The 24,134-nt window shown below is 43.3% G+C and overlaps 1 protein-coding gene across 1 annotated transcript in view; it reads right to left on the bottom strand.

Moving 5' to 3' along the window:
• Positions 1 to 12,050: 12,050 nt before the first annotated feature.
• Positions 12,051 to 24,134, bottom strand: part of LOC139408865 (reelin-like) — a 280,233-nt gene continuing 268,149 nt past the window's right edge. The window contains exons 62-67 of the mRNA XM_071153271.1: positions 23,528 to 23,689; positions 23,060 to 23,217; positions 22,507 to 22,726; positions 20,559 to 20,756; positions 18,351 to 18,449; positions 12,051 to 13,502 (exon numbers count right to left, since the gene is read on the bottom strand). Coding sequence (XP_071009372.1) covers positions 13,403 to 13,502; positions 18,351 to 18,449; positions 20,559 to 20,756; positions 22,507 to 22,726; positions 23,060 to 23,217; positions 23,528 to 23,689 — 937 coding nt within the window. The 3' untranslated portion in view covers positions 12,051 to 13,402. The remainder of the gene's footprint in view (positions 13,503 to 18,350; positions 18,450 to 20,558; positions 20,757 to 22,506; positions 22,727 to 23,059; positions 23,218 to 23,527; positions 23,690 to 24,134) is intronic.

The following is a 24,134-nucleotide window of genomic DNA, read 5'->3' as shown; positions in this document are numbered from 1 at the left end:
GAAGTCCATCACAGTGTCCCACATCCACATCAATGTTGATAGTATAATATCCTGTGAATCGACATGTAAATGATGCCAATCAATGTATGTAGCCTAACTCTACAACAAGAGAGAGGGGAGGGAGAGAGAGACATAGAGTGAGACAGACAGACAGAGATCAAGGTAGTAAGGGAGAAAGATAGAGACAGAGAGAACTGGGAAAACAAGGCCAGCTTGCTTTCTAGAGCAGAACAGACATCTAAGCCTGAAAGGTAGACTGTCTGGCTAGATTGAGTTTGATGTAAAGTCATTGTTCACGTGAGTTTACTCCTGTCAGGTCTCATATTTCACTCTCAACATCATCCTATTTTGCAGGGTCCTAGCATCCTACTTTTTGCTGTATTCCTGTGGCACATAGGACACACACAGACGTGCGCACACTGCTGGTTTTGCATTTGGAAGCCTATTGAGGCATCTGTCACAATGACATGTTGAAACAGTTGACTTATGTTGTTTTCTCCATCTAATCACAATGAAAAACAGAGGAGCAAGAAAGACAGTCTCCCCTGTCATAGCCACTACTGGGGGTGCTGTGCTGTGCTACAAGCTTTCTCTGCTCTGTCCAGTATAAAGCAAATACACAATTGTTGATTGGTTTGGATAAATAACAGCTCTTTTTTTAGTAATGCCTTAAACTGCTATAGTGTGTAGAGCATTCTACTTTTGCTAGTTTCTTCTGTCGGGCAATACTGATTTAGCATCCTAGAGAGTACTATGACAACCATAGTTTTACAGTTGACAGACTCTTCAAAACACAGTACATCCTAATAAGCCCCCCTCTTACAGCTGTTTCTGTCAGCTTCAGCCTCCAGTAGTATAACAGTATAAACAGCAGACAGAAATAGAGGTTTCGTAGATCAATAGCAATAACAGAGTAGGGCAGCACTATTAACACAGTTGGAGGGGGATGACAGCTGATAATTAGGACCGTCATTCGCCCAGCACAAGTGATCGATAGAGATAACAGAGGCTCCCAGTCCCAACCATTAGAAGGGTAAGCTTAGCTGTCAATCCAAAATAAAAATGACCATGTACATTTACATCAATGGCCCGTTTCCTGGACACAAAATCAGCATGTTTTTTTGTCCAGGACCAAGCTTCAAAAGCTTCGGAAACCGGCCCCAGATGTGTTGGATAGTACATCCACTCAAGCTGGAAAAATGTATTGTAACTTACCTGAATGGTCAGAGAAGGGCAGCACAACAAGCCAGGGTAAAGTGAAAGGTAGATGGAGAGAATTAGTGATTGCAATACATTTATCCAACACTGCCACCACCTGGTTGATTAACACAGGTACATTCCTACCACACTGCCTGAGTCTCTAAATACTAGTCTGTAGGACTTTAAACATGAGCTGCAGCAAACATCTGTAGCTAATAGTACTTCATTCACAAAGATAATGCTGCTTTGAATCCCTCTACTGGGTACAACTGACCATTACATTCAGTGTGTGTGCTGCAGACCCCAATGTACAGTAGTAGCATGTTAGCATGACATGGCTACACAGTACAACCTGATCTGGGAACAGGTTAAATGTACAACAGTCAGCTGTCAAGATCTATTCAAGTGGTCATTGTCATTTCACCACTTCTCAGTGCTCACATTCAGCAGAGTTACCTCTTCAAAATCAACAAATTACACTTAATTCAAGGAAAACTGTTTTTTATTTGAATACCCATTGGTTGATGCCTTAGCAAGTGTAAACGACAACAAACCACTGGCCACACCATATAGCATGGGAGCGTAACATTTAGTCCAAAGATGATCCTAAATAAATCTGTCACTCACTGTAATTTTAGAAAAGTCATAAAGAGAGACAGAGAGTCATCTGAGGGCAGCAGCTGGAGCTTGGAAACAGCCCTGCTTATGGGACAGCAGCCAGGCGCACACACAAAGAACACACACACACAGACACAGTCACAGTCACACACTCACAGTCACACACAGACCAGACGCACACACACACAGTGACACAACACACTTTCTCAAATGAGATCACTGCCTCCACATTTCTGCTCTCAGCTCAGTGCTCAGGAGCACTGTACTGTAATGCATTATGAAGAGATGTGATTGTCACACTAATTACTGACAGAACTGAGTGGTGGACTTCATGCACGCAGGAGCACAAATGGGCACACGCACATACACAGGACAGTGACTCCTCTCTCTCTCTCTCTCTCTCTCTCTCTCTCTCTCTCTCTCTCTCTCTCTCTCTCTCTCTCTCTCTCTCTCTCTCTCTCTCTCTCTCTCTCAGAGTTCTAATACCCATAAAACCTAGCGGTCGGAAATGGTTCCAATCGTTTTTCCACCATTCATTTTATCCATTGTGGATTTTCGGAACACTTCAAATAAGTGCTGTGTTTCATGTAGGCTTACCCTGGCGTGTGTAAAGCTCTCTCAGACAAGGTATTCGCCTGTATTTACCTGCCAAAAATGAAACACTAACTAGCTGTTAATGTGGCTATCATACAGAATTCCAAATGCCTGTCTCACTAGGGACATGATGTTCTGGATGAGACTGACGAATCGAGGCAAAGGTAAGAATAACTGGATTAACTATCTGTTAGCTACAGTTTCTAATTAATAAACGGACTAAAGTTGTTTAAATAAAAAATTATGTGAACTGATTTGGGCAAGTTATACATTGAAAATGGCTTATCTAGCTAGCCAACTAGCTAGACATCTAGCTAGCCTGTCAAGATGGCTACATTAGCCGTCTAAATCAATAAAATACGAGTTTATGTTTCTTTGGTTTTTAGTTACCATCTAACTAGCTAGCTAACTTAGATGGTGAAGCTAGGGCTAGGCGTTATTTATGATGTATGTTTGTGTCTGTTGGTGAAGGTTGGGTAGCCTACTTCAAGTACTATTTGACTTGTAGCGTCTCTAGCTAGCTGCATACTTTTAGTCTGGCTTTTTGAGAGGTTTCAGAGATTGACTGATTAGCATCCTCTCTTGGGTCAACAGTGTGCTTGCTTTAATGCAGGTAAACATTGAAATGTTTGCTGTTACCCTCTGGACAGCAGATCATTAGTGTAGCTAGTAGGCAAGGTTAGTTAGCCTTATCTAGGCTGCTATGGTGGATTTTAAATTAATTGGTATTCACACGTTTTGTTTTTGGGGTAGATTTACTGTCATATTGTTGATGCCAAATTGCAAACCTTATTTGCACCTCCTCATTTCCAGGACCAATGGGTGCGCCTGAGTCTTCATAACTAGGTAAGTAGTTTCAACCTGGAACACTATTCTCCTGTTATGGTCTGTTTCAGCTATTGCAGGAAGTGATGAAGAGGAGGAGTGTGTGTAGGGTTTTGTCCCAGCCCAGATCTAACACCTGACTTAAATAATCAAAGTACCAAATCCCTGCGATAGGCTATGATATGTAATCAGGTATGTGCTGGAACAAAAGCTTATGCTTTAAATAAATAAATGATATATAACGCATGCTGCAGTCAAGTTGAACTTAAACTTGTTGACTGATGCCATGACGGCGGCTGCTAAGAAGAAAGGTGCAACTGCGAACCAGAAGGGTAGTATTGATTGGTACTGTATATGCGTTTGGGTTCCTTTTCCATGTGTAGGCCATTGTATTGGCCTGTGTGGTCCTGTCTTTCATACAGTACCAGTCAAAAGTTTGGACACACCTACTCATTCCAGGGTTTTTCTTAATTTGTTTATATTTTCTACATTGTATAAAAATAATGAAGACATCAAAACTTAGAAATAACACATAAGGAATGTCGTAGTAACCTAAAAAGTTCTAAAAAAAATACCTGAAATGCATTTCAATTAAAAGTTGTGCCTTGTTAAAGGTTAATTTGTGGAATTTCTTTCATTCTTAATGTGGATACAGAATATAGCCCTGCCATATCAGGCCTTCATGGTCGAATTGCTGAAAAAAAACTACTAAAGGACACCAGTAAGAAGAGACTTGCTTGGGCCAAGAAACACAAGCAATGGACATTAGACCAGTAGGAATCTGTCCTTTGGTCTGATGTTTCCAAATTTGAGGTTTTTGGTTCCAACCGCTGTGTCTTTGTGAGACGCAGAGTAGGTGAACGGATGATCTCCGCATGTGTGGTTCCCACCTTAAAGCATGGAGGAGGAGGTGTGATGGTGTGGGAGTGCTTTGCTAGTGACACTGTCTGTGATTTATTTAGAATTCAAGGCACACTTAACCAGCATGGCTCCCTCAGCATTCTGAATTCATATGCCATCCCATTTGGTTTGTGCTTAGTGGGACTATCATTTGTTTTTCAACAGGACAGTTACCCAACACACCTCCTGCATCAGATGACCTGGCCTCCACAATCACCCGACCTCAACCCAATTGAGATTGTTTGGGATGAGTTGGACTGCAGAGTGAAGGAAAAGCAGCCAACAAGTGCTCTGTAGATGTGGGAACTCCTTCAAAACTGTTGGAAAAGCATTCCAGGTGAAGCTGGTTGAGAGAATGCCAAGAGTGTGCAATGCTGTCATCAAGGCAATGGGTGGCTACTTGGAAGAGTCTGAAATGTAAAATATATTTGATTTGTTTAACACTTTTTTGGGTTATTACATGATTCCGTAGGTGTTATTTCATAGTGTTGATGTCTTCACTATTATTCTACAATGTAGAAAATTGTACAAATAAAGAAAAATCCTGGAATGAGTAGGTGTGTCCAAAGTTTTGACTGGTACTGTATGTGCATGTTTGTACTGTATGGATGAGGCTTGTCACTCACGTGTCTGCCAGGCTGTCCGTTAGGGGGTAGACGGCCTTTTTCCAACTCTGGGCAGGGAAGAAGATACTGGGCTGGGAGATCTGTCCTCCACAGCAGGGGTCAGCAGGGAGACACTGGAGTTCTCTGGCAGTCTGACGGACAAATCTGGGTTTGGCAGATGCCAGGAGAACGCTACCTGCCCGAATGCATAGTATCAACTGTAAAGTTTGGTGTAGGAGAAATAATGGTATGTTGCTGTTTTTCATGGTTCAGGCTAGGCCCCTAATTCCAGTGATGGGAAATCTTAACGCTACAGCACAGAACGACATTTTAGACAATTCTGTTCTTCCAACTTTGTGGCAACAGTTTGGAGAAGGCCCTTTCCTGTTTCAGCATGACAATGCCCCCATACACAAAGCGAGGTCCATACATAAATGTCTTGTCTAGATCAGTGTGGAAGAACTTTACTGTCCTGCACAGAACCCTGACCTCAACCCTCAGAAACTTTTACAGATGCACAATTGAGAGCATCCTGTCAGGCTGTATAACCAACCGCCTGGTACGGCAACCGCACCGCCCGCAATCGCAGGGCTCTCCAGAGGGTGGTAATGATCTGCCCAACGCATCACCAGGGCCAAACTACCTGCCGTCCAGGACACCTTCAGCACCTGATTTCACAGGAAGTACGAAAAGGTCAAGGACATCAACCACCCTAGCAACAGCCTGTTCACCCCACTATCACCCAGAAGGCGAGGACAGTACAGGTGCATCAAAGATGGGACCAAGAGACTGAAAAACAGCTTCTCTCTCAAGGCCATCAGACTGTTAAATAGCCATCACTAGCCGGCTACCACCCGGCTACTCAACCCTGCACCTTACAGGCTGCTGCCCTAAATAGTACATAGACATGGAATCACTGGCCCCTTTAATAATGGAACATTAGTCACTTTAATAATGTTTACAAACTGCTTTTCCCATCTCATATGTATATACTATATTCTGTTGTACTGTATTCAGTCAATGCCACTCCGACATTGCTCGTCCTTATATTTATATATTTCTTAATTCCATTATTTTACATTTAGATTTGTGTATTGTTGTGAATTGTTAGATACTAATGCGCTGTAGGAGCTTAAAAACACAACAATTTCGCGACACCCACAATGACATCTTCTAAATATGTGTACAGGTACAGTATGTGACCAATACATTTGATTTGATTTTGATTTGATCGAACACCTTTGGGATGAATTGGAATGCCGCCTGCAAGCCAGGCCTAATCGCCCAACATCAGTGCCGACCTCACTAATGCTCGTGGCTGAAAGGAAGAAAGTCCCCGCAGCAATGTTCCAACATCAAGTTGAAAGCAGCAAAGTGGGGACCAACTCCATATTAATGCCCATAATTTTGGAAAGAGATGTTCAATGAGCAGGTGTCCACATACTTTTACTCAAGTACAATTAGGTACTTTTTTCACCACTGCTGGTTAGTAAGTTCTATTATTTATAGGGAGACTCACAGAAAGCAGCGTATAGCGCCCGGGCCATGCCATTGGGACTGCCCAGTTGAATGTCATTTTTGTAATTATTTAACCTTTATTTAACCAGGCAAGTCAGTTAAGAACAAATTCTTATTTACAATGACGGCCTACTCCGGCCAAACCCAGACAACGCTGGGCCAATTGTGCGCCGCCCTATGGGACTCCCAATCATGGCCGGATGTGATACAGACTGGACTCAAACCAGGAACTGTAGTGACACCTCTTGATCGCTGCACCTCTCAGGATCCCAAATGTAAGGAACAGTAAGGGAAGAGCAGGGTATTTCTCTGTTAGAACACAGCAGTGTTATGCAGTGTTATGTGGGTCATCAGGGGGCTTGCTGACTATCTTTTGACATTCAGCAGACCATTCTGAGTCATAACAGGATGCTGATCAGAGTGGTCGGTTTGTCTCGTGAAAGGTTTGAAAGGGCCGATGTCAATTACAGAATCTGTAAATCTTGGCATGGAATGACATGAGTTATCCACTCGTGGGCTCAATGACACAACCACTAAGGAACATGTGTTTCTCTTGAGTGTTTCCATTGAGGAATTAAGACAAATTACATACAACTGTGCATTGCAGTGAGAACCTAACCTAGTCCTGGTTTCCCGATAGCGATGGAATTTAGGCTAATGCATCTTTCCTGCAACGGCCGAAGATGTAACATACATTTCCCAAAACACCACGCAGAGTGGAATGTTCGCTGTGTATTGTTGAGGCCTGTGTTCTTACTGATATAATTGAAAGAAAGCCAGCTCTGCACTCGGATCAGTGTTCCATTCAAATCTTACCTTAACATTAGAATTATTCCATGATAGTGATGACGGATCAGCTCCTAGAGAGAAATGATCACCTATGGCTGCTTACCCTATAATAATGCACTTAACCAAAATTTGGCACATCATTGCACACATTGGGCTACACATCAGGAAATGTATTGACAGTAGTTAAATAGCTAAATAAATCTATTAGATGTAAATGAAATTGATTCCAATATCTTTGAAATATATAGGCCTATGTAGCAAAGACATTGGCAACTTTGTATTTGTAGTCAACTCGTTGTGAAGTTAACGGTGGTCACAGTGAGACAGATAACCGTATTGATTATACGTTTAACGGAGATCGTCTGTGTATAAAGTGACTCGGTAGGGGAAAAATGCATCTAACGACACACTTAGCTGTTCTGTGACTGGTCAATAAATAACAAGTGTTTTCAAGTTCAACTTTAGTAATGAGGGTTTTGGGAAACCACTCAGAGATTTAATAATGCTCTTACAAAGGTTCTAATGATGAACTTAGCCTTAAGATGCTTTTAAGAAAATGGGCCCTGTATGGCTCAGTTGGTAAAGCATGGCGCTTGCAACATCTGGATAGTGGGTTTGATTCCTTGGGTCACCCATCAGATTTTGTTGCATGCATGACTAAGTCACTTTGGATTAAAGCATCTGCTAAATGCATATACAGTGGGGCAAAAAACATATTTAGTCAGCCACCAATTGTGTAAGTTCTCCCACTTAAAAAGATGAGAGGCCTTTTCATCATAGGTACACTTCAACTATGACAGACAAAATTAGAAGAAAAAAATCCAGAAAATCACATTTGTAGGATTTTTAATGAATTTATTTGCAAATTATGGTGGAAAATAAGTATTTGGCCACCTACAAACAAGCAAGATGTTTGGCTTTCACAGACCTGTAACTTCTTCTTTAAGAGGCTCCTCTGTCCTCCGCTCGTTACCTGTATTAATGGCACCTGTTTGAACTTGTTATCAGTATAAAAGACACCTGTCCACAACCTCAAACAGTCACACTCCAAACTCCACTATGGCCAAGACCAAAGAGCTGACAAAGGACAGCAGAAACAAAATTGTAGACCTGCACCAGGCTTGGAAGACTGAATCTGCAATAGGTAGGCAGCTTGGTTTGAAGAAATCACGTGTGGGAGCTATTATTAGGCAATGGAAACCATACACGAGCACTGATAATCTCCCTCGATCTGGGCTCCACGCAAGATCTCACCCCGTGGGGTCAAAATGATCACAAGAACGGTGAGCAAAAATCCCAGAACCACACGGGTGAAGAACCTGCAGAGAGCTGGGACCAAGATAACAAAGCCTACCATCTGCAAGGGCATTGAAGATCAAACGTGGCTGGGTCTTTCAGCATGACAATGATCCCAAACACACCGCCCGAGCAACAAAGGAGTGGCTTCGTAAGAAGCATTTCAAGGTCCTGGAGTGGCCTAGCCAGTCTCCAGATCTCAACCCCATAGAAAATCATTGAAGGGAGTTGAAAGTCCGTGTTGCCCAGCAACAGCCCCAAAACATCACTGCTCTAGAGGAGATCTGCATGGAGGAATGGGCCAAAATACCAGCAACAGTGTGTGAAAACCTTGTGAAGACTTACAGAAAACGTTTGACCTCTGTTATATACCCTTTGTTGGCAATGACAAAGTATGGAGATAAACTTTTGTTATTGACCAAATACTTATTTTCCACCATAATTTCAAAATAAATTCATAAAAAATCCTACAATGTGATTTTCTGGATTTTTTTCTTCTCATTTTGTCTGTCATAGTTGAAGTGTACCTAGGATGAAAATTACAGGCCTCTCTCATCTTTTTAAGTGGGAGAACTTGCACAATTGGTGGCTGACTAAATACTTTTTTGCCCCACTGTATATCTCTCTGGTCACCCCCAGAACCAATTCTTACTTTGGCCGCCTCTCCTTCCAGTTGACTGGAACGAACTACAAAAATTCTGAAACTGGAAACACTTATCTCCCTCACTAGATTTAAGCACCAGCTGTCAGAGCAGCTCACAGATTACTGCACCTGTACATAGCCCATCTATAATTTAGCCCAAACAACTACCTTCCCCTACTGTATTTATTTATTTACTTCCTTTGCACCCCATTATTTATATCTCTACTTTGCACATTCTTCCACTGCAAATCTACCATTCCAGTGTTTTACTTGCCATATTGCAGTGGCGTGCCGTGGGCCTGGGGCCTGGGCCTTCAGTGAGGTCCTACACAGTCCCACCCGAATTAATCCACCTCTTATTACCATCATTATGATGCCATGGCTCTAGACACTATACATTTAGACAGAAACCCAGTATAACCAGGCGTTGCGTCACCTTGAAATTGACATTTTTATTCAGAGAATTGCAGGGGAAGAGTGCAATATCTTTTCATTGTGAAGCTCCCGTTGCCCTGCGCGCTTGTTCGTTGAGCTGTAGATCCACTCGGGTGTCCCCAAAAGTTTTCAAAAGCACCATTGCTTGTAAGTGCCCAGCCATACTTTGGTATCTCGTTGCTGCCTTGGTTAGACAACTCAAGTTTGCAAAGCCAGTGTGGCTCCAAACACCAAATCGATTGCAAATAATAGGTGCTTCTCGGAGCCTGTGAGCCATTGATAGCGCTCGTAGTTGGAACTTTGAAAGTGGCGAACGGACCCCTTTCCCGCCTGTGACAGGCTTTGTAGCGTCAGCGTCGAGCGACCTCTCCTGACAATGTCTAACTTTTCTTGAAAAGTTTGTCTTGAGAATGGCGTTATAATTATATCCTCGACCAAATCGATATCTTCTCCTCCTTCCGCCATTGTGGGTTGAAAAAACAGCTTAGTAGTACGCAAATTAATTTGTTTATCAAATTCAGTTTCCTAATTCTGAGGTTCTGCATAGACCTGCCCATATAGGACCTGCCTCTCAATATTGGTAATCCAATCAAAAGACGTGCACGCACTACGCCTGCTAGCTGGCTCCTGTGCAACACTGGAGCCAGCCAGCAGGCGTACAATAGCCAACTCTAAAGCTGATTGGTTGACACTAAATTTTCATTTCCATTCACTTTAAGCTACAAGCGCCCGCACTGTTGATTCTGAAGGCCTGAGGGCAGATTTTAGACCCCTGGCAACACATGATGGCTGAATATGATTGGATAAAAGATCTAACATAAAGACCAGCCCTCCAAATCTCAACCTGGGGCTGGAAGCAGTGCAACCAAGAGGAAAGCTATGAAATGAAGGGTATAACTCTAACTCTGGAGAATAATTTAATACATATTTGTGGGAAAATATATATATTTTTAAATTATATTCTGATGATGTTTAGGCCAGCAGAGAAGGCCTTGCTGGCCCTGAAGGCCCACAACTGCTATATTGTATTTACTTCGCCACCATGGCCTTTTTTGCCTTTACCTCCCTTAATCTCACCTACTGTATTATTGACTGTATGTTTGTTTTACTCCATGTGTAACTCTGTGTTGTTGTGTGTCGAACTGCTTTGCTTTATCTTGGCCAAGTCGCAATTGTAAATGAGAACTTGTTCTCAACTTGGTTAAATAAAGGTGAAATAAATAAATAAAAAAGAGTGAATTGCATACTTATGAGCCCCTAACCAACAATGCAGTACAAATAAGAATAAGAACATAAAAGTAACATGACATTAAAGAGCAGCAGTAAAATAACAATAGCGAGACTATATACAGGGGGGTACCGGTACAAAGTCAATGTGCAGAGGCACCGGTTAGTTGAGGTAATATGTACATGTAGGTAGAGTTATTAAAGTGACTATGCATAGATGATAACAACAGAGAATAGCAGCGGGGCCTCCCGGGTGGCGCAGTGGTTAAGGGCGCTGTACGCAGCGCCAGCTGTGCCATCAGAGTCCTGGGTTCGCGCCCAGGCTCTGTCGTAACCGGCCGCGACCGGGAGGTCCGTGGGGCGACGCACAATTGGCCTAGCGTCGCCTGGGTTAGGTCGGTAGGGGTGTCCTTGTCTCATCGCGCACCAGCGACTCCTGTGGCGGGCTGGGCGCAGTGTACGCTAGCCAAGGTGGCCAGGTGCACGGTGTTTCCTCCGGCGCATTGGTGCGGCTGGCTTCCGGGTTGGATGTGCGGTGTTAAAGAAGCAGCGGCTTGGTTGGTTGTGTATCGGAGGACGCATGACTTTCAACCTTCGTCTCTCCCGAGCCCGTACGGGAGTTGTAGCGTTGAGACAAGATAGTAGCTACTACAACAATTGGATACTACGAAATTGGGGAGAAAAATTAAATTAAAAAAAATTAAAAAAAGAGAATAGCAGCGGTGTAAAAGAGGGAGGGGGCAATGCAAATAGTCTGGGTAGCCATTTGATTTGATGTTCAGGAGTCTTATGGCTTGGGGGTAGAAGCTGTTTAGATATCTCTTGGACCTAGACTTGGCGCTCCGATACTGCTTGCCGTGCGTTAGCAGAGAGAAGCGGGTCTAGGGTGGCTGGGGTCTTTGACAATTTTTAGGGCTTCCTCTGATGACAATTTTTAGGGCTTCCTCTGATGCCGCCTGGTATAGAGGTCCTGGATGGCAGGAAGCTTTGCCCTCGTGATGTACTGGGCCGTACGTGCCGTGTGGGCAGAGGCCGAGCAGTTGCTATACCAGGCAGTGATGCAAACAGTCAGGATGCTCTCGATGGTGCAGCTGTTGAACCTTTTGAGGATCTGAGAACCCATGTCTTATGTCCAACAATAAACATTTGGGAACCCTGATCTACACCATGAGCTACACCTGCTGTGATTATAGTTGCTGTTGACTTTTTATGATATAGCCAATTTGTATAGCCAACTTTGTGGCTGTGGTAACTAATGGAAACCATAATTACTTTAGAGCCTGACACACTGTTGCAGTTATTTCGGTACCCGTAGTGGTGTCTCCTTTTGACGTTATGTGGGTAAAAAGTTGTTTTATAAATCTATTAACACACTCACAAACTGTACCAAGCAGCTGAGGTTTGGACAGTTCTTTATTTCCATTTTATAAGGCTGCTGGGTCTCCCCATAGTGGATATACATATACTGTATGTACAGGAGACTGCTATACTGGAGTTACACTGAGAGATAGGGCTGGGAGAGGGTCCACATTACACATTAGACTTCAAGAAACAACACTGATGGAGCCTCATCTCCAGGGAGCAGAATTTAGCAGAGAGAATGAGAGGGATGCGGGTAACAGCACAAGAGAATGGGTGGGGGGGGGGGTTGCAGCCCAATGGCCTTGAGAGAGGCTGGATGACTGCCTAATAACTTAACACTAGAAACTAACATACAGATTTCACGCACAGTGCATCTTTAAATAGGTTACGTGGAGAACCGCCTACCATAAATATCTGTATTTTCGGGAACCAACATATATAAAAATAATAAAATAAAATAAATCATTGTTCAGTCTTAAATTTGTTTTCTTTTTTATATTCTATTTTCTGTCTTTTATTCCCCCCTTTTGCGATTTGTTCCTTCCTTCCGTCTGCCTCTGAGGAAAAAACGAATCCAATCAAAAATAGCACAATACGAATTAATAAAAAACGAATGAATGGAACACAACAGTCAAACCATCACGAAAAGAACACAGACACACTGAACAGAACAGCAAGAACACAGTACTTTTTTTAGCATCCTTATCACTGTTATGATCCTCATCTCCATCATCATCATCCTCAGGTACTGGCGCGAAGCAGAGGAATTTTCCTCCCTGCGGCTCAGTTGATCGTGGAAGCATCCAGCTAGCCCAGCTCCATGGCATAGAGTTGGAAAGGGGGCTCACTCCCTATCTTTGCCATTATCACTTCTGTGACAGTGTGCCCTCTCCAACTCTATGCTCCCTGGTCATTACTGATTTCTCGGAATAACTTCACAGTGTGGTAGTAGTAGGACTAGGAGGTGGGTAGGATGGGGTGACAGGGAAAGCCAGGGGGTATCATCGTATCGCAACTGGAACAGGGAATCATCATATCATAATAACCATGTACAGCAACGATTAGAAAACAACTAGAAACCCGAAAGTTCATGAAAAGTCAACAAAATGGTTGCCTTTGTTGCTCCGTCACGTCTCCTTCCTTCCCATCATATGGGGGTGGGGAAGGCTTCTGACTGGCTACAGCATACACTGATGGGATGGGCCCATGTCTGGCAGAGTGGGGATTGGAAGGTTGGAGAGGGAGGGAGTGTAGTCCAAGGCTGACTGGAATCCATTTGCTGGTGGGTGGGACTCAACAGGGTGATATGTCATCAGGAGAAAGGAATGTGGTTGGTTGGTAGGTCAAATGTGTGATTGGCAGGTTATAGGATGAATCCTCTTCTCAGAGGTTAGGCACGATGTTGTAGCAGTGCCCGCCTCTTCCGGCTGTAGTAGTGGCGTAGGCCGGTCTGTCTGGCAAAGTTCATCATATAGTTTTGTTTACGAGTGCTGTAGGGAGACAAAGACAGTGAGAGAGAGAGAGTGGGAAGAAGAGAGGAAGAGAAGAGGGAGACCATTAGTGACCAGGAAGTGGTATTAACAGTATCCACACACTCACTCATGCAGACACCCTCTTTCATGTACACACATACACTCTCATATGCAAGCTCACACACTTCTAGATCCATGCTGGCATTTTCAATTGGGTTTCACACATAACCTCTAACACTAAAAAACAATATTCAATTTAGCGGAAGGTGGACTGTTTTTTTAAGATGTGCATTACTTACTGAATATTGAAATGTGCATGTGACCATCATCTTATAGATGAACAATATTGTATGTATTGACATGTTCTCAATGGCAGTATCATAAGCAGACAGGTCAACAGGACAAGACATTGAACAACACAAAACTAGAGGACACAAGACTAGCTAGAGAGCTACAGACACGGTCACAGACATTAGCTACAGATGTGGTCAGGGTTCTGGGGTTTTCTAACTCTGACCACGGTTCTAAGGATCTAAGGAAGGAGAGTGTTTGAGGTCAGAGTTCGTAGAGTAACAGCCATCATATCACTTGGAAAAACAAATCAAAGTAATAAAGGTGCAGGGGATTGAGGGAGGGAGGAGATACATTGAAAGAGAAGGTAATTAGACACAAAAAGAAGCTGTGATTGAAGATCGCGCTTCTTGCTTAGCCTGTCATTGCATCTTCTGTCCAGCGGGAGGTGCCAGTAAGCCTGGAGTGCATCCAGTGGCCTCTGGGGGGTCGGGAGGTGTGTGGTGGAGGGGTGTGGTTGAAGGTCGGAGGGTGGCAGAAACGGGGATGGGGTGAGGGTGTGTTGGGGTGCTTTGCTAACTAAAATGGGATGTCTGTCTGGCCGCTTCTGTTTTTTCTCTTTTTTTTCTCATTAACAAAAGCGAGGGACAGTATGGCAGGAGCTCCAAACTCAGAGAAGGTTGTGGTTCATGGACCGGCAGCCATGGAGGTGGGGGGAAGCTTTGCAACGGTGGATTTAAAAAGCCATGCAAGGACTTCGATGGAAGAGGTTACTCTGATGATGATGATGGGGGCTGATGAGTTTTAGGTCTTTAGTCTTTAGTTATGCCATTATGCTCTATATTCTAGTGTGTGTTGGGTTTAATTAATATAATGATGTTAGATGTTCAGGTTAGAATGAAGAGGTAAGTGTGTTACCCATATTACAGTGCCTGAACTGTGTAACTTGTGTGTGGCAGTGTCATCCTCACAGTGTGCTACGTGTCTAGGATCTGCACACATGTAACCACATTAAACAAAACCCATGCTTAAAACACAACGGCTGCAAAAGCGCAACCAACATTGATATAGTGATGCATTATATCACAAACATGAAGCAGACCAATTGAGGTCTTCAGAAAAGCTATATATTTTACATTTTGAGAGACCTGCTTCCTCAAATTATTTATCGGTATTGTCTGAACTGTAGCTCTGTCTGTGTGTCATGGATGGGACTCGAAAGAGCCTGAACCTGGGTTATGATAGTGAGTGTGCCTCTATGGAGGTGGGGTGGGGGATTAAGGTGAAGGAGATGCTGACAGAAAAGAGGGTCAGGAGTGTAGCTGAAAGGTGAGGGGGTATCACAGGAGGGGAGAGGCGGAAGACTTACCTGACTCTACAGCAATGCCACAGGGAGCAGAATACAGAAGAGAGCAGAGGTTAGAGCGCAAGAGGGGAGGAGGGGGTGGAGGGGGGTGCTGCAGGCTCGCAGAAAGGTCTGGGGGGGCAGGAACCCCGGCCGCCTGGGGAGGCGAAGGGGGCCAGGGAGGAGGGAGAGAGGGTGGGTAGAGAAAGAAAGAGGGAGCAGGAAGTATGCAGAGAGAGGTTGAGCAAGAGAGAAAAGAAGGAATAGGGGAGTGAGAGAGAAGCAAAAGAGACCAAGGATGTAGAGAGAAAGAGAGAGCGATAGATAGACAATAACAGATGGAAATGGAGGAGTGAAAGAGAGGACCAATCCATCCATTATGCACCAGAGAGAACAAGAGAGGGAGTAATAGGAAAAAAAAAAGGGATATTGGAAGGAAGAGGAAGGAGGAGATGGAGCCATGATAAGACATGCGGTAGCAGAAAAGCATAAGCGCAGGCAGAGGAAGAAGCGTTGGAAGGGGAGGAGGTAGAGGAGGAGGAAAAGGAGGAGTATGGTCACACGTTCGTGATTGTGAGGCCAGGTAGGAGAGGCACGGGATGACGAAAGAAACAATTGAAAAGGAGGAGAGGAGTGTGAGGGGTGGTGGTGGGAGACAGAGACAGAAATAAAAGAGAGAAGTGTGAGGATCGCTTACAGTTATTATGTTCAGCAGACACTGTTGTTGAATGTTGAAAACCAGCCATGGGAGTGGGAGAGTAGGAGTGGAGGAGTGCAGGTCAAGGCCAAACGAAACCAGAGACAGCTCATGTAAGGACTGTGTGTATTGTGTACTGTATGTGTGTGCTTTGCCGTGACGTAAGACAGATATCATATAAACCTAAACAGTGAGTATTTGTACTATATTGGGTATTTGTTGTTTGCCAACTCACGACACCAGCACTGACAGGACCAACTTAGTGAACAACATTGTGGACATCAAGCCTATACAGTACATACACATTCTGTCACTTATGTGAAACATTTGCAATGTATTGGCCACTTAATGACATTCAATAGCATCTTATGCAGCCTGGTCTCATAGACTAGACGTAACATAGCAAAAGCAAATACGACACTCAATGTGTTATGATTGTTATGGTTTCGTGAGACAGAAGGTTACTTATGGCAAAAACTAACGCAGGGTGGTTGGTCAGGGTGGATGGGTAGCATGTTCAAATCTCATCATGGACAATTTTAGCTAATTACCAACTACTTACTACATTTGAGCTACTTTGCAACTACTTAGCATATTAGCTAACCATTCCGCTAACCCTAACCTTCACATTTGAACCTAACTCCCAACCTTAACACTGACCTTAACGCCTAGACTTAGCGTTAGCCACCTAACCACCTAGCTAACGTTAGCCACAAAAAATGTGAATTCATAACATATCATACATTTAGCAAATTCGTAACATATTGTACCAATTGTAATGTACAGTGGGGCAAAAAAGTATTTAGTCAGCCACCAATTGTGCAAGTTCTCCCACTTAAAAATATGAGAGAGGCCTGTAATTTTCATCATAGGTACACTTCAACTATGACAGACAAAATGAGAAAAAAATTCCAGAAAATCACATTGTAGGATTTTTAATGAATTTATTTGCAAATTATGGTGGAAAATAAGTATTTGGTCACCTACAAACAAGCAAGATTTCTGGCTCTCACAGACCTGTAACTTCTTTATGAGGCTCCTCTGTCCTGTATTAATGGCACCTGTTTGAACTTGTTATCAGTATAAAAGGCACCTGTCCACAACCTCAAACAGTCACACTCCACTATGGCCAAGACCAAAGAGCTGTCAAAGGACACCAGAAACAAAATTGTAGACTTGCACCAGGCTGGGAAGACTGAAACTGCAATAGGTACGCAGCTTGGTTTGGAGAAATCAACTGTGGGAGCAATTATTAGGAAATGGAAGACATAAAAGACCACTGATAATCTCCCTCGATCTGGGGCTCCATGCAAGATCTCACCCCGTGGGGTCAAAATGATCACAAGAACGGTGAGCAAAAATCCCAGAACCACACGGGGGGACCTAGTGAATGACCTGCAGAGAGCTGGGACCAAAGTAACAAAGCCTACCATCAGTAACACACTACGCTGCCAGGGACTCAAATCCTGCAGTGCCAGACGTGTCCCCCTGCTTAAGCCAGTACATGTCCAGGCCTGTCTGAAGTTTGTTAGAGAGCATTTGGATGATCCAGAAGAAGATTGGGAGAATGTCATATGGTCAGATGAAACCAAAATAGAACTCAACCTGTCGTGTTTGGAGGACAAAGAATGCTGAGTTGCATCCAAAGAACACCATACCTACTGTGAAGCATGGGGGTGGAAACATCATGCTTTGGGGCTGTTTTTCTGCAAAGGGACCAGGACGACTGATCCGTGTAAAGGGAAGAATGAATGGGGCCATGTATCGTGAGATTTTGAGTGAAAACCTCCTTCCATCAGCAAGGGCATTGAAGATGAAACATGGCTGGGTCTTTCAGCATGACAATTATCCCAAATACACCGCCCGGGCAACAAAGGAGTGGCTTCGTAAGAAGCATTTCAAGGTCCTGGAGTGGCCTAGCCAGTCTCCAGATCTCAACCCCATAGAAAATCTTTGGAGGGAGTTGAAAGTCCGTGTTGCCCAGCAACAGCCCCAAAACATCACTGCTCTAGAGGAGATCTGCATGGAGGAATGGGCCAAAATACCAGCAACAGTGTGTGAAAACCTTGTGAAGAATTACAGAAAACGTTTGACCTCTGTCATTGCCAACAAAGGGTATATAACAAAGTATGGAGATAAACTTTTGTTATTGACCAAATACTTATTTTCCACCATAATTTGCAAATAAATTCATAAAAAATCCTACAATGTGATTTTCTGGATTTCTTTCTTCTCATTTCGTCTGTCATAGTTGAAGTGTACCTATGATGAAAATTACAGGCCTCTCTCATCTTTTTAAGTGGGAGAACTTGCACAATTGATGGCTGACTAAATACTTTTTTGCCCCACTGTATAATGTTTGCTTGAATTGCAATCCCTAGCATTTCATATGAATTACACTGAGTGTACAAAAAATTAGGAACACGACAGACCTGCAGATTGAGCCTAAAAACGGGGCGGTTTTGAGAACAGCCTGGGGGATTGTTAGGGGAATGAGGAACCAGGGGTTACTAGGATGGTTGGAGATACTCACAGAACTACTTCCACATGGTCCAGCGCCCACTGGTCATGTCCCACACCGTCGTGACGGGGCTGCCACCACCGCAGCTCCACCCCTTTAGCTCTCGCTTCTCTGTGAAAGTTAGAGGTCAGAGATTAAGAATGGGTGTGGGTCTTTCTCAATTATTATTTCCTTGATCACTCATGTCCTCTCTACCTAGCTTAAAACAAATGTTCCCAAATGTTCCCACAACTGAACGTTCGATTAAGCGTTATTGGGTAATATCTAATGTTTTCAAAGGAATGTTCCAGTGAAGTGCAATAACTGTTTCCAAGAGAACATTCCCTTAATGTCAAACAGAGCTTACCCAGAACGTGGTTACCATGTTCTCAGAATATTCAATAGTAATGTTCTAGACACGTTTTATGGGAACTTTGCAAGAACTTTCCTGTGTCCAGTTTTCTTTTTTCATCATTATACAGCGCATTAGGAAAGCATTCAGACTCCTTCCCTTTTTCCACATTTTGTTACGTTACAGCCTTATTCTAAAATGGATTAAATTAAATGTTTTCCTCATCAATCTTCAGTGACTGGAAGACTAGTCAGGATCGAGAGACCTGCAGAGAAGGATCTGCAGAGAAGAATGGGAGAAATATTGTGTTAGCTAATCCAAGTTTATCAGTCTCAATGTCAACAGCGAAGAGGCGACTATGGGGTGCTGGCCTTCTAGGCAGAGTTGCAAAGAAAAAGCCATATCTCAGACTGGCCAATAATAAGAAAATATTAAGATGGGCAAAAGAACACAGACACTGGACAGAGGAAATCTGCCTAGAAGGTCAGCATCCCGGAGTTGCCTCTTCACTGTTGACGTTGAGACGGGTGTTTTGCAGGTGCTATTTAATGAAGCTGCCAGTTGAAGATTTGTGAGGCGTCTGTTTCTCAAACTAGACACTCTAATGTACTTGTCTTCTTGCTTAGTTGTGCACCAGGGTCTCCCACTCCTCTTTCTATTCTGGTTAGAGACAGTTTGCACTGTTCTGTGACGGAAGTAGTACACAGCATTGTACGAGATCTTCAGTTTCTTGGCAATTTCTCGGATGGATTAGCCTTCATTTCTCAGAACAAGAATAGACTGACGAGTTTCAGAATAAAGTTGGTTGTTTTTTAGCCTATAACCTAACCCACAAATGCTGATGCTCCAGATACTCCACTATTCTAATGACGGACAGTTGTATTGCTTCTTTAATCAGAACAACAGTTTTCAGCTGTGCTAACATAATTGCAAAAGGGTCTTCTAATGGTCAATTAGCCTTTTAAAATGATAAACTTGGATTAGCTAACACAACGTGCCATTGGAACACAGGAGTGATGGTTGCTGCTAATGGGTCTATGGGTCTATAATATGCTGATAATGGGTCAATGGGTCTATAATACGTCTATGTAGATATTCCATAAATAATCGTCTGTTTCCAGCTACAAAAGTCATTTACAACATTAACAATGTCTACACTGTATTTCTGATCAATGTGATGTTATTTTAATGGACAAAAAATGTGCTTTGTACACAGAAGAAAAACTATTTTATGGATCATAGAGATTCAGGAGTAACATTAGAACAGGGTGAAATGCCTCAGCAACATTAGAGCACTATACAGAAAGTCCTTGCTGAAATGAGTAAATCAAATCAATGATGAGAGAGTAGTCAGATTAACTGATAACTGACAGACATGGTGGCATAGTAGAAATATTGGAATGCAGTGAACCAAGAGGTTGTGAGTTCAAATCACAAGTGAGGACATGATGAATAATAATTACTGTATAATTACTGTGTGTTCCTAACTTTGCCAACAGAGAAAGAGCTGTGAATGGATCAGTGGTTCATTAATCAGAGCCAACAGTAACAAGGCATGACGTGCAATGAGAACATTTCTTTGGGACCATCAGGTGACTTCCTGACAACTGAAACGTGTCTAGAACATTAATAAATTGTACGTTTGATAGGACGTGGATAGCATTTTGTCCTAACCCTCAGAAAACTAGACACAGTAATGTTCGTGAAACGTTCCAATGAAACGTGTCTAGAACATTAATATTGGATATATTGGGGCAAGGACGTAAGGAATCACAGAAACTGAGTAAGAGCTGTGTGTCAGTATTAATGTGTGTTTAGACAATTTACATCTAAATGAAATAAACTTTTATAGAAAGGAAAAACATCTCTGTATGTATAGGTTCACTCACAGTGGGATGTTGTAGGACACTCTCTGGGCCTTGATGAAGTCTTTGGGCTGGTGCTGGGCGATCACGTGCCAGCTAACTCCATTATTGACAGTGTACTGTAGCAGCACAGCTCTGTCCACTGTGTCAGGCTGGTCCAGGGCTGTGTTACAACTGTCTGTCTGGGACACACTACCTATCTGCAGGACGAACATGATCTTACTGTGGGTGGAGGAGGGGAGAGTGAGAGAGAAAAAATTGTAAGATTGCCTTGGTATTTTTGTCCTACCAAATTTAGGCTCCAAGTTTTCCATCTTAGTCCTGCTGTATATTGACCTCTCATTGGCCTTGGCTAGGATTAGTTAGGCTGGGCTAGGCTAGGTTAGGATGAGCTAGAATAGGCTTCGTGCCACTACAGATTTGTGCTGTACGTTTAAAAAAAATCTGTAATACTACTAGCCACAGCAATTTTATTAAGTTGGCTTTAGCTAGTCCAGATAAGTTCCCAATCTCCCAACCTCATAGCCATCTACCAATAAGACATTTCATGCTATCAACCAAGAGTAGCTAGCTTGTCTAACCCTCTTAGCCTCACTAGGGTAGGGGGCACTATTTTCACCTCCGGATGAAAAACGTGCCCAAAGTAAACTGCCTGCCACTCAGGCCCAGAAGCTAGGATATGCATATAATTGGTAGCTTTGGATAGAAAACACTCTAAAGTTTCCAATATTGTACAAATAATGTCTGAGTATAACAGAACTGATATGGCAGGAGGAAACCTGTGAAAAATCCATCCAGGAAGTGGGATTTTTTTATGTTTGTAGTTTTCTATTGAATGCCATTACAGTATCCATTGACTTAGGACTCAAATTGCACTTCCTATGGCTTCCACTAGATGTCAACAGTCTTTAGAAAATGTTTCAGGCTTGTATTTTGAAAAATGAAGGAGTAGGACCACTGAATGAGTGGACACTGCAGTGTCTTTCTTGTTTTCCTTTTATATTGACGGAGCTATTGTCCGGTTGAAATGTTATTGATTATTATGACTAAAAACAACCTGAGGATTGATTATAAACATCGTTTGACATGTTTCTACACACTTTACTGATATTTTTCGGATTTTTCGTCTGTCTGTAGTGACTGCCTTTGAGCCTGTGGATTACTGAACAAAACTGAGGTTTTTGGATATAAAGAGGGACTTTATTGAACAAAACAAACATTTATTGAGTAAATGGGAAAGTAAGTGATTACTTTTATCACTATTTCTGACTTATGTATCTCCTCTACTTGGCTGGTAACTGTTTGTAATGATTTGTCTGCTTGGCGCTGTTCTCAGATAATCGCATGGTATGCTTTCGCCGTAAAGCCTTTTTGAAATCTGACACTGTGGTTGGATTAACAAGAAGTTAATCTTTAAACCGATGTATAACAGCGTATGTTTTATGAATTTTTATAATGAGTATTACTGTTTTGAATTTGGCGCTCTGCAATTTCACTGCATGTTGGCCAGGTGGGACGTTGCGTCCCACACCCCCTAGAGAGGTTAAATGGCGTGCCTGCTGGCAAGGTTGGTAGACTTTAGAAAAGCAAGCAATAACTAAAAAACAGTCAGCTGGATACAGCCAGTTCAAGAGGTGTGCTTAGACATGCAGAAAAATAGACATATTTTTTACATAGAATTAAGCATAATGATTTTGGCTCTAGATTGCAGGAAAAAGCTGATTCAGGTGTTTGAAAAATACTAAATTCTCCACCGCCCAGCCATCCTCACATACTTTGTGCCCTCTTTTTGGGGTGTATGACGCCCCTGTTCAGTACTTGTCTCATGTGAGGTCCAGAGGCTTGGTCTGCTCATTTTACAGCTACTGTACAGTATAATCTTCTACTGTATAATGAGCATCTCTCACTGTCCCTTTAGTAGTTGGCAAGACTAGGCTAGTACAGCACAGTACAATCCATTGTCCAACCCTACCTGGCTCGTGTCAGGTCGAGTGGCTTGGTGACAGCCTGCCTCATCTTACAGCCGTTGAAGTAGAGCGAGTCACCGTGGGCGTGGGGAGAAAGCTGACCACACCCACTTCCCACCCCGCCACCCTGGATGAGTTGCCAGCTCTCCTCTGACATGCTACCTGACTCAAAGTTATCCTTTATGGAGCTGGGTAGGTCACTGACGGACAGGGAGCAGTCATCACCTGGGAGATGGAGGAGAGAAAGAAAGGGTGGTTTGTTTAGATTGTGGTGCTGCAGAGTTGGGGTCCATTAAATAATATACATATATATTTGATTGAAAAGCAATGAGGATTTGGAATTTGGAATTTCAGTTTACTTCCATAATTGACTGAATTGAAATGGAATTGACCCCAACCGTGGCGCACTACATTTTAGATGAGAGACACTAGGAACACTCCTAACATTTGAATGCATAAAGAATCAAGTTGAACCAATATGAATGCTAGCTGTCAGTCAAAGGGAACATTGTACTGGCCCCTACGGTTAGTGTTTGTGTGGTACTCAGTCAGACCCACCATGGTGTCCCTCGTCACAGATACAGACCACTCCGCTAGTACAGTAACCATGACCACTACACAGCCCTGGGCACGCCTCCCCAATGTACATGTGGTCCACCCCCCAGCCGTGACGCTCGCCAACACCCTCCTTCTGGATCCAACGGAACTGTGTGGCACTGCAGGAGAAGGGTGAGAGTGTGAGAGAGAAAAAGAGTTATAGAGCTGTGACAAGAAAGAGCGGAACTGAGAGAGATACCCTTTACAGACAAAAATGTTCCTTATAGAAGCTCGTTGATAACAGCCTTGATCACCCTTCAGACAAAGAAATAAAATGCTGGTTCAGAAGCTTCTCTTCTCTTACAGAGAACTGTTCTGCTCCTGCATGGAATACTCACATTTAGTTACCCACAACAAACATCATTAGCCAGTTTGTTACGTTGCTAGCTTAGTGAGTGGCAAAAGGCTAATTTGCAAAAGCGGTCCTACCCTGAGGAGACGTGGTCAGGCAGCTGGACAGTGACTCTTGTCCAGGTAGAGCTGTTGACAGGACTGTAGATGGTAGATTCATGGAACATGAAGGGAGAGCAGCCCACATTGTTCACAGAGGAGGGAAGACACTCTGACTGGACCAGCTGCCATGAGTCAGACCTGGAGAGAAGAGAGGGTGGAGAGGGAAGGAAGAAAGAGGATTGTATTGTAAACTGCTCTAATCCTTAAATGTTGGAGGGGTGACCTCCACCAAGGGCTGTCTCCAGCTCTCGCCATAGGTTATGGATGTGAATCATATCTGGCCACTCCAAAAGAGTCCAGCGTCTCTTTATGAACCATTCCTGGGTGCTTTAAGATGTGGGTTTGGGTCGTTGTCCTGCTGGAAGATCCACAATGTTCAATGGAGACCCTGTTTCTGGACACTGAGTTGAACATCGACTCAAAAACACCTGATAATCTGCTGATTTTATGATGCCTTGCACGTGTTCAAGGACTACAGTACCAGAAGCAGCAAAGCAACCCCGCAGCATTACAAAACCTCCCCCATCTTCGATTGTAGGGAGGCTATTATTTTCATTGAATGCTTAATTTGGTCGTCAGTAAA

The sequence above is a fragment of the Oncorhynchus clarkii genome, chromosome 1, assembly GCF_045791955.1.
Source record: "Oncorhynchus clarkii lewisi isolate Uvic-CL-2024 chromosome 1, UVic_Ocla_1.0, whole genome shotgun sequence".
NCBI lineage: Eukaryota > Metazoa > Chordata > Actinopteri > Salmoniformes > Salmonidae > Oncorhynchus > Oncorhynchus clarkii.
This window is presented reverse-complemented; position numbering and strand designations above follow the sequence as displayed.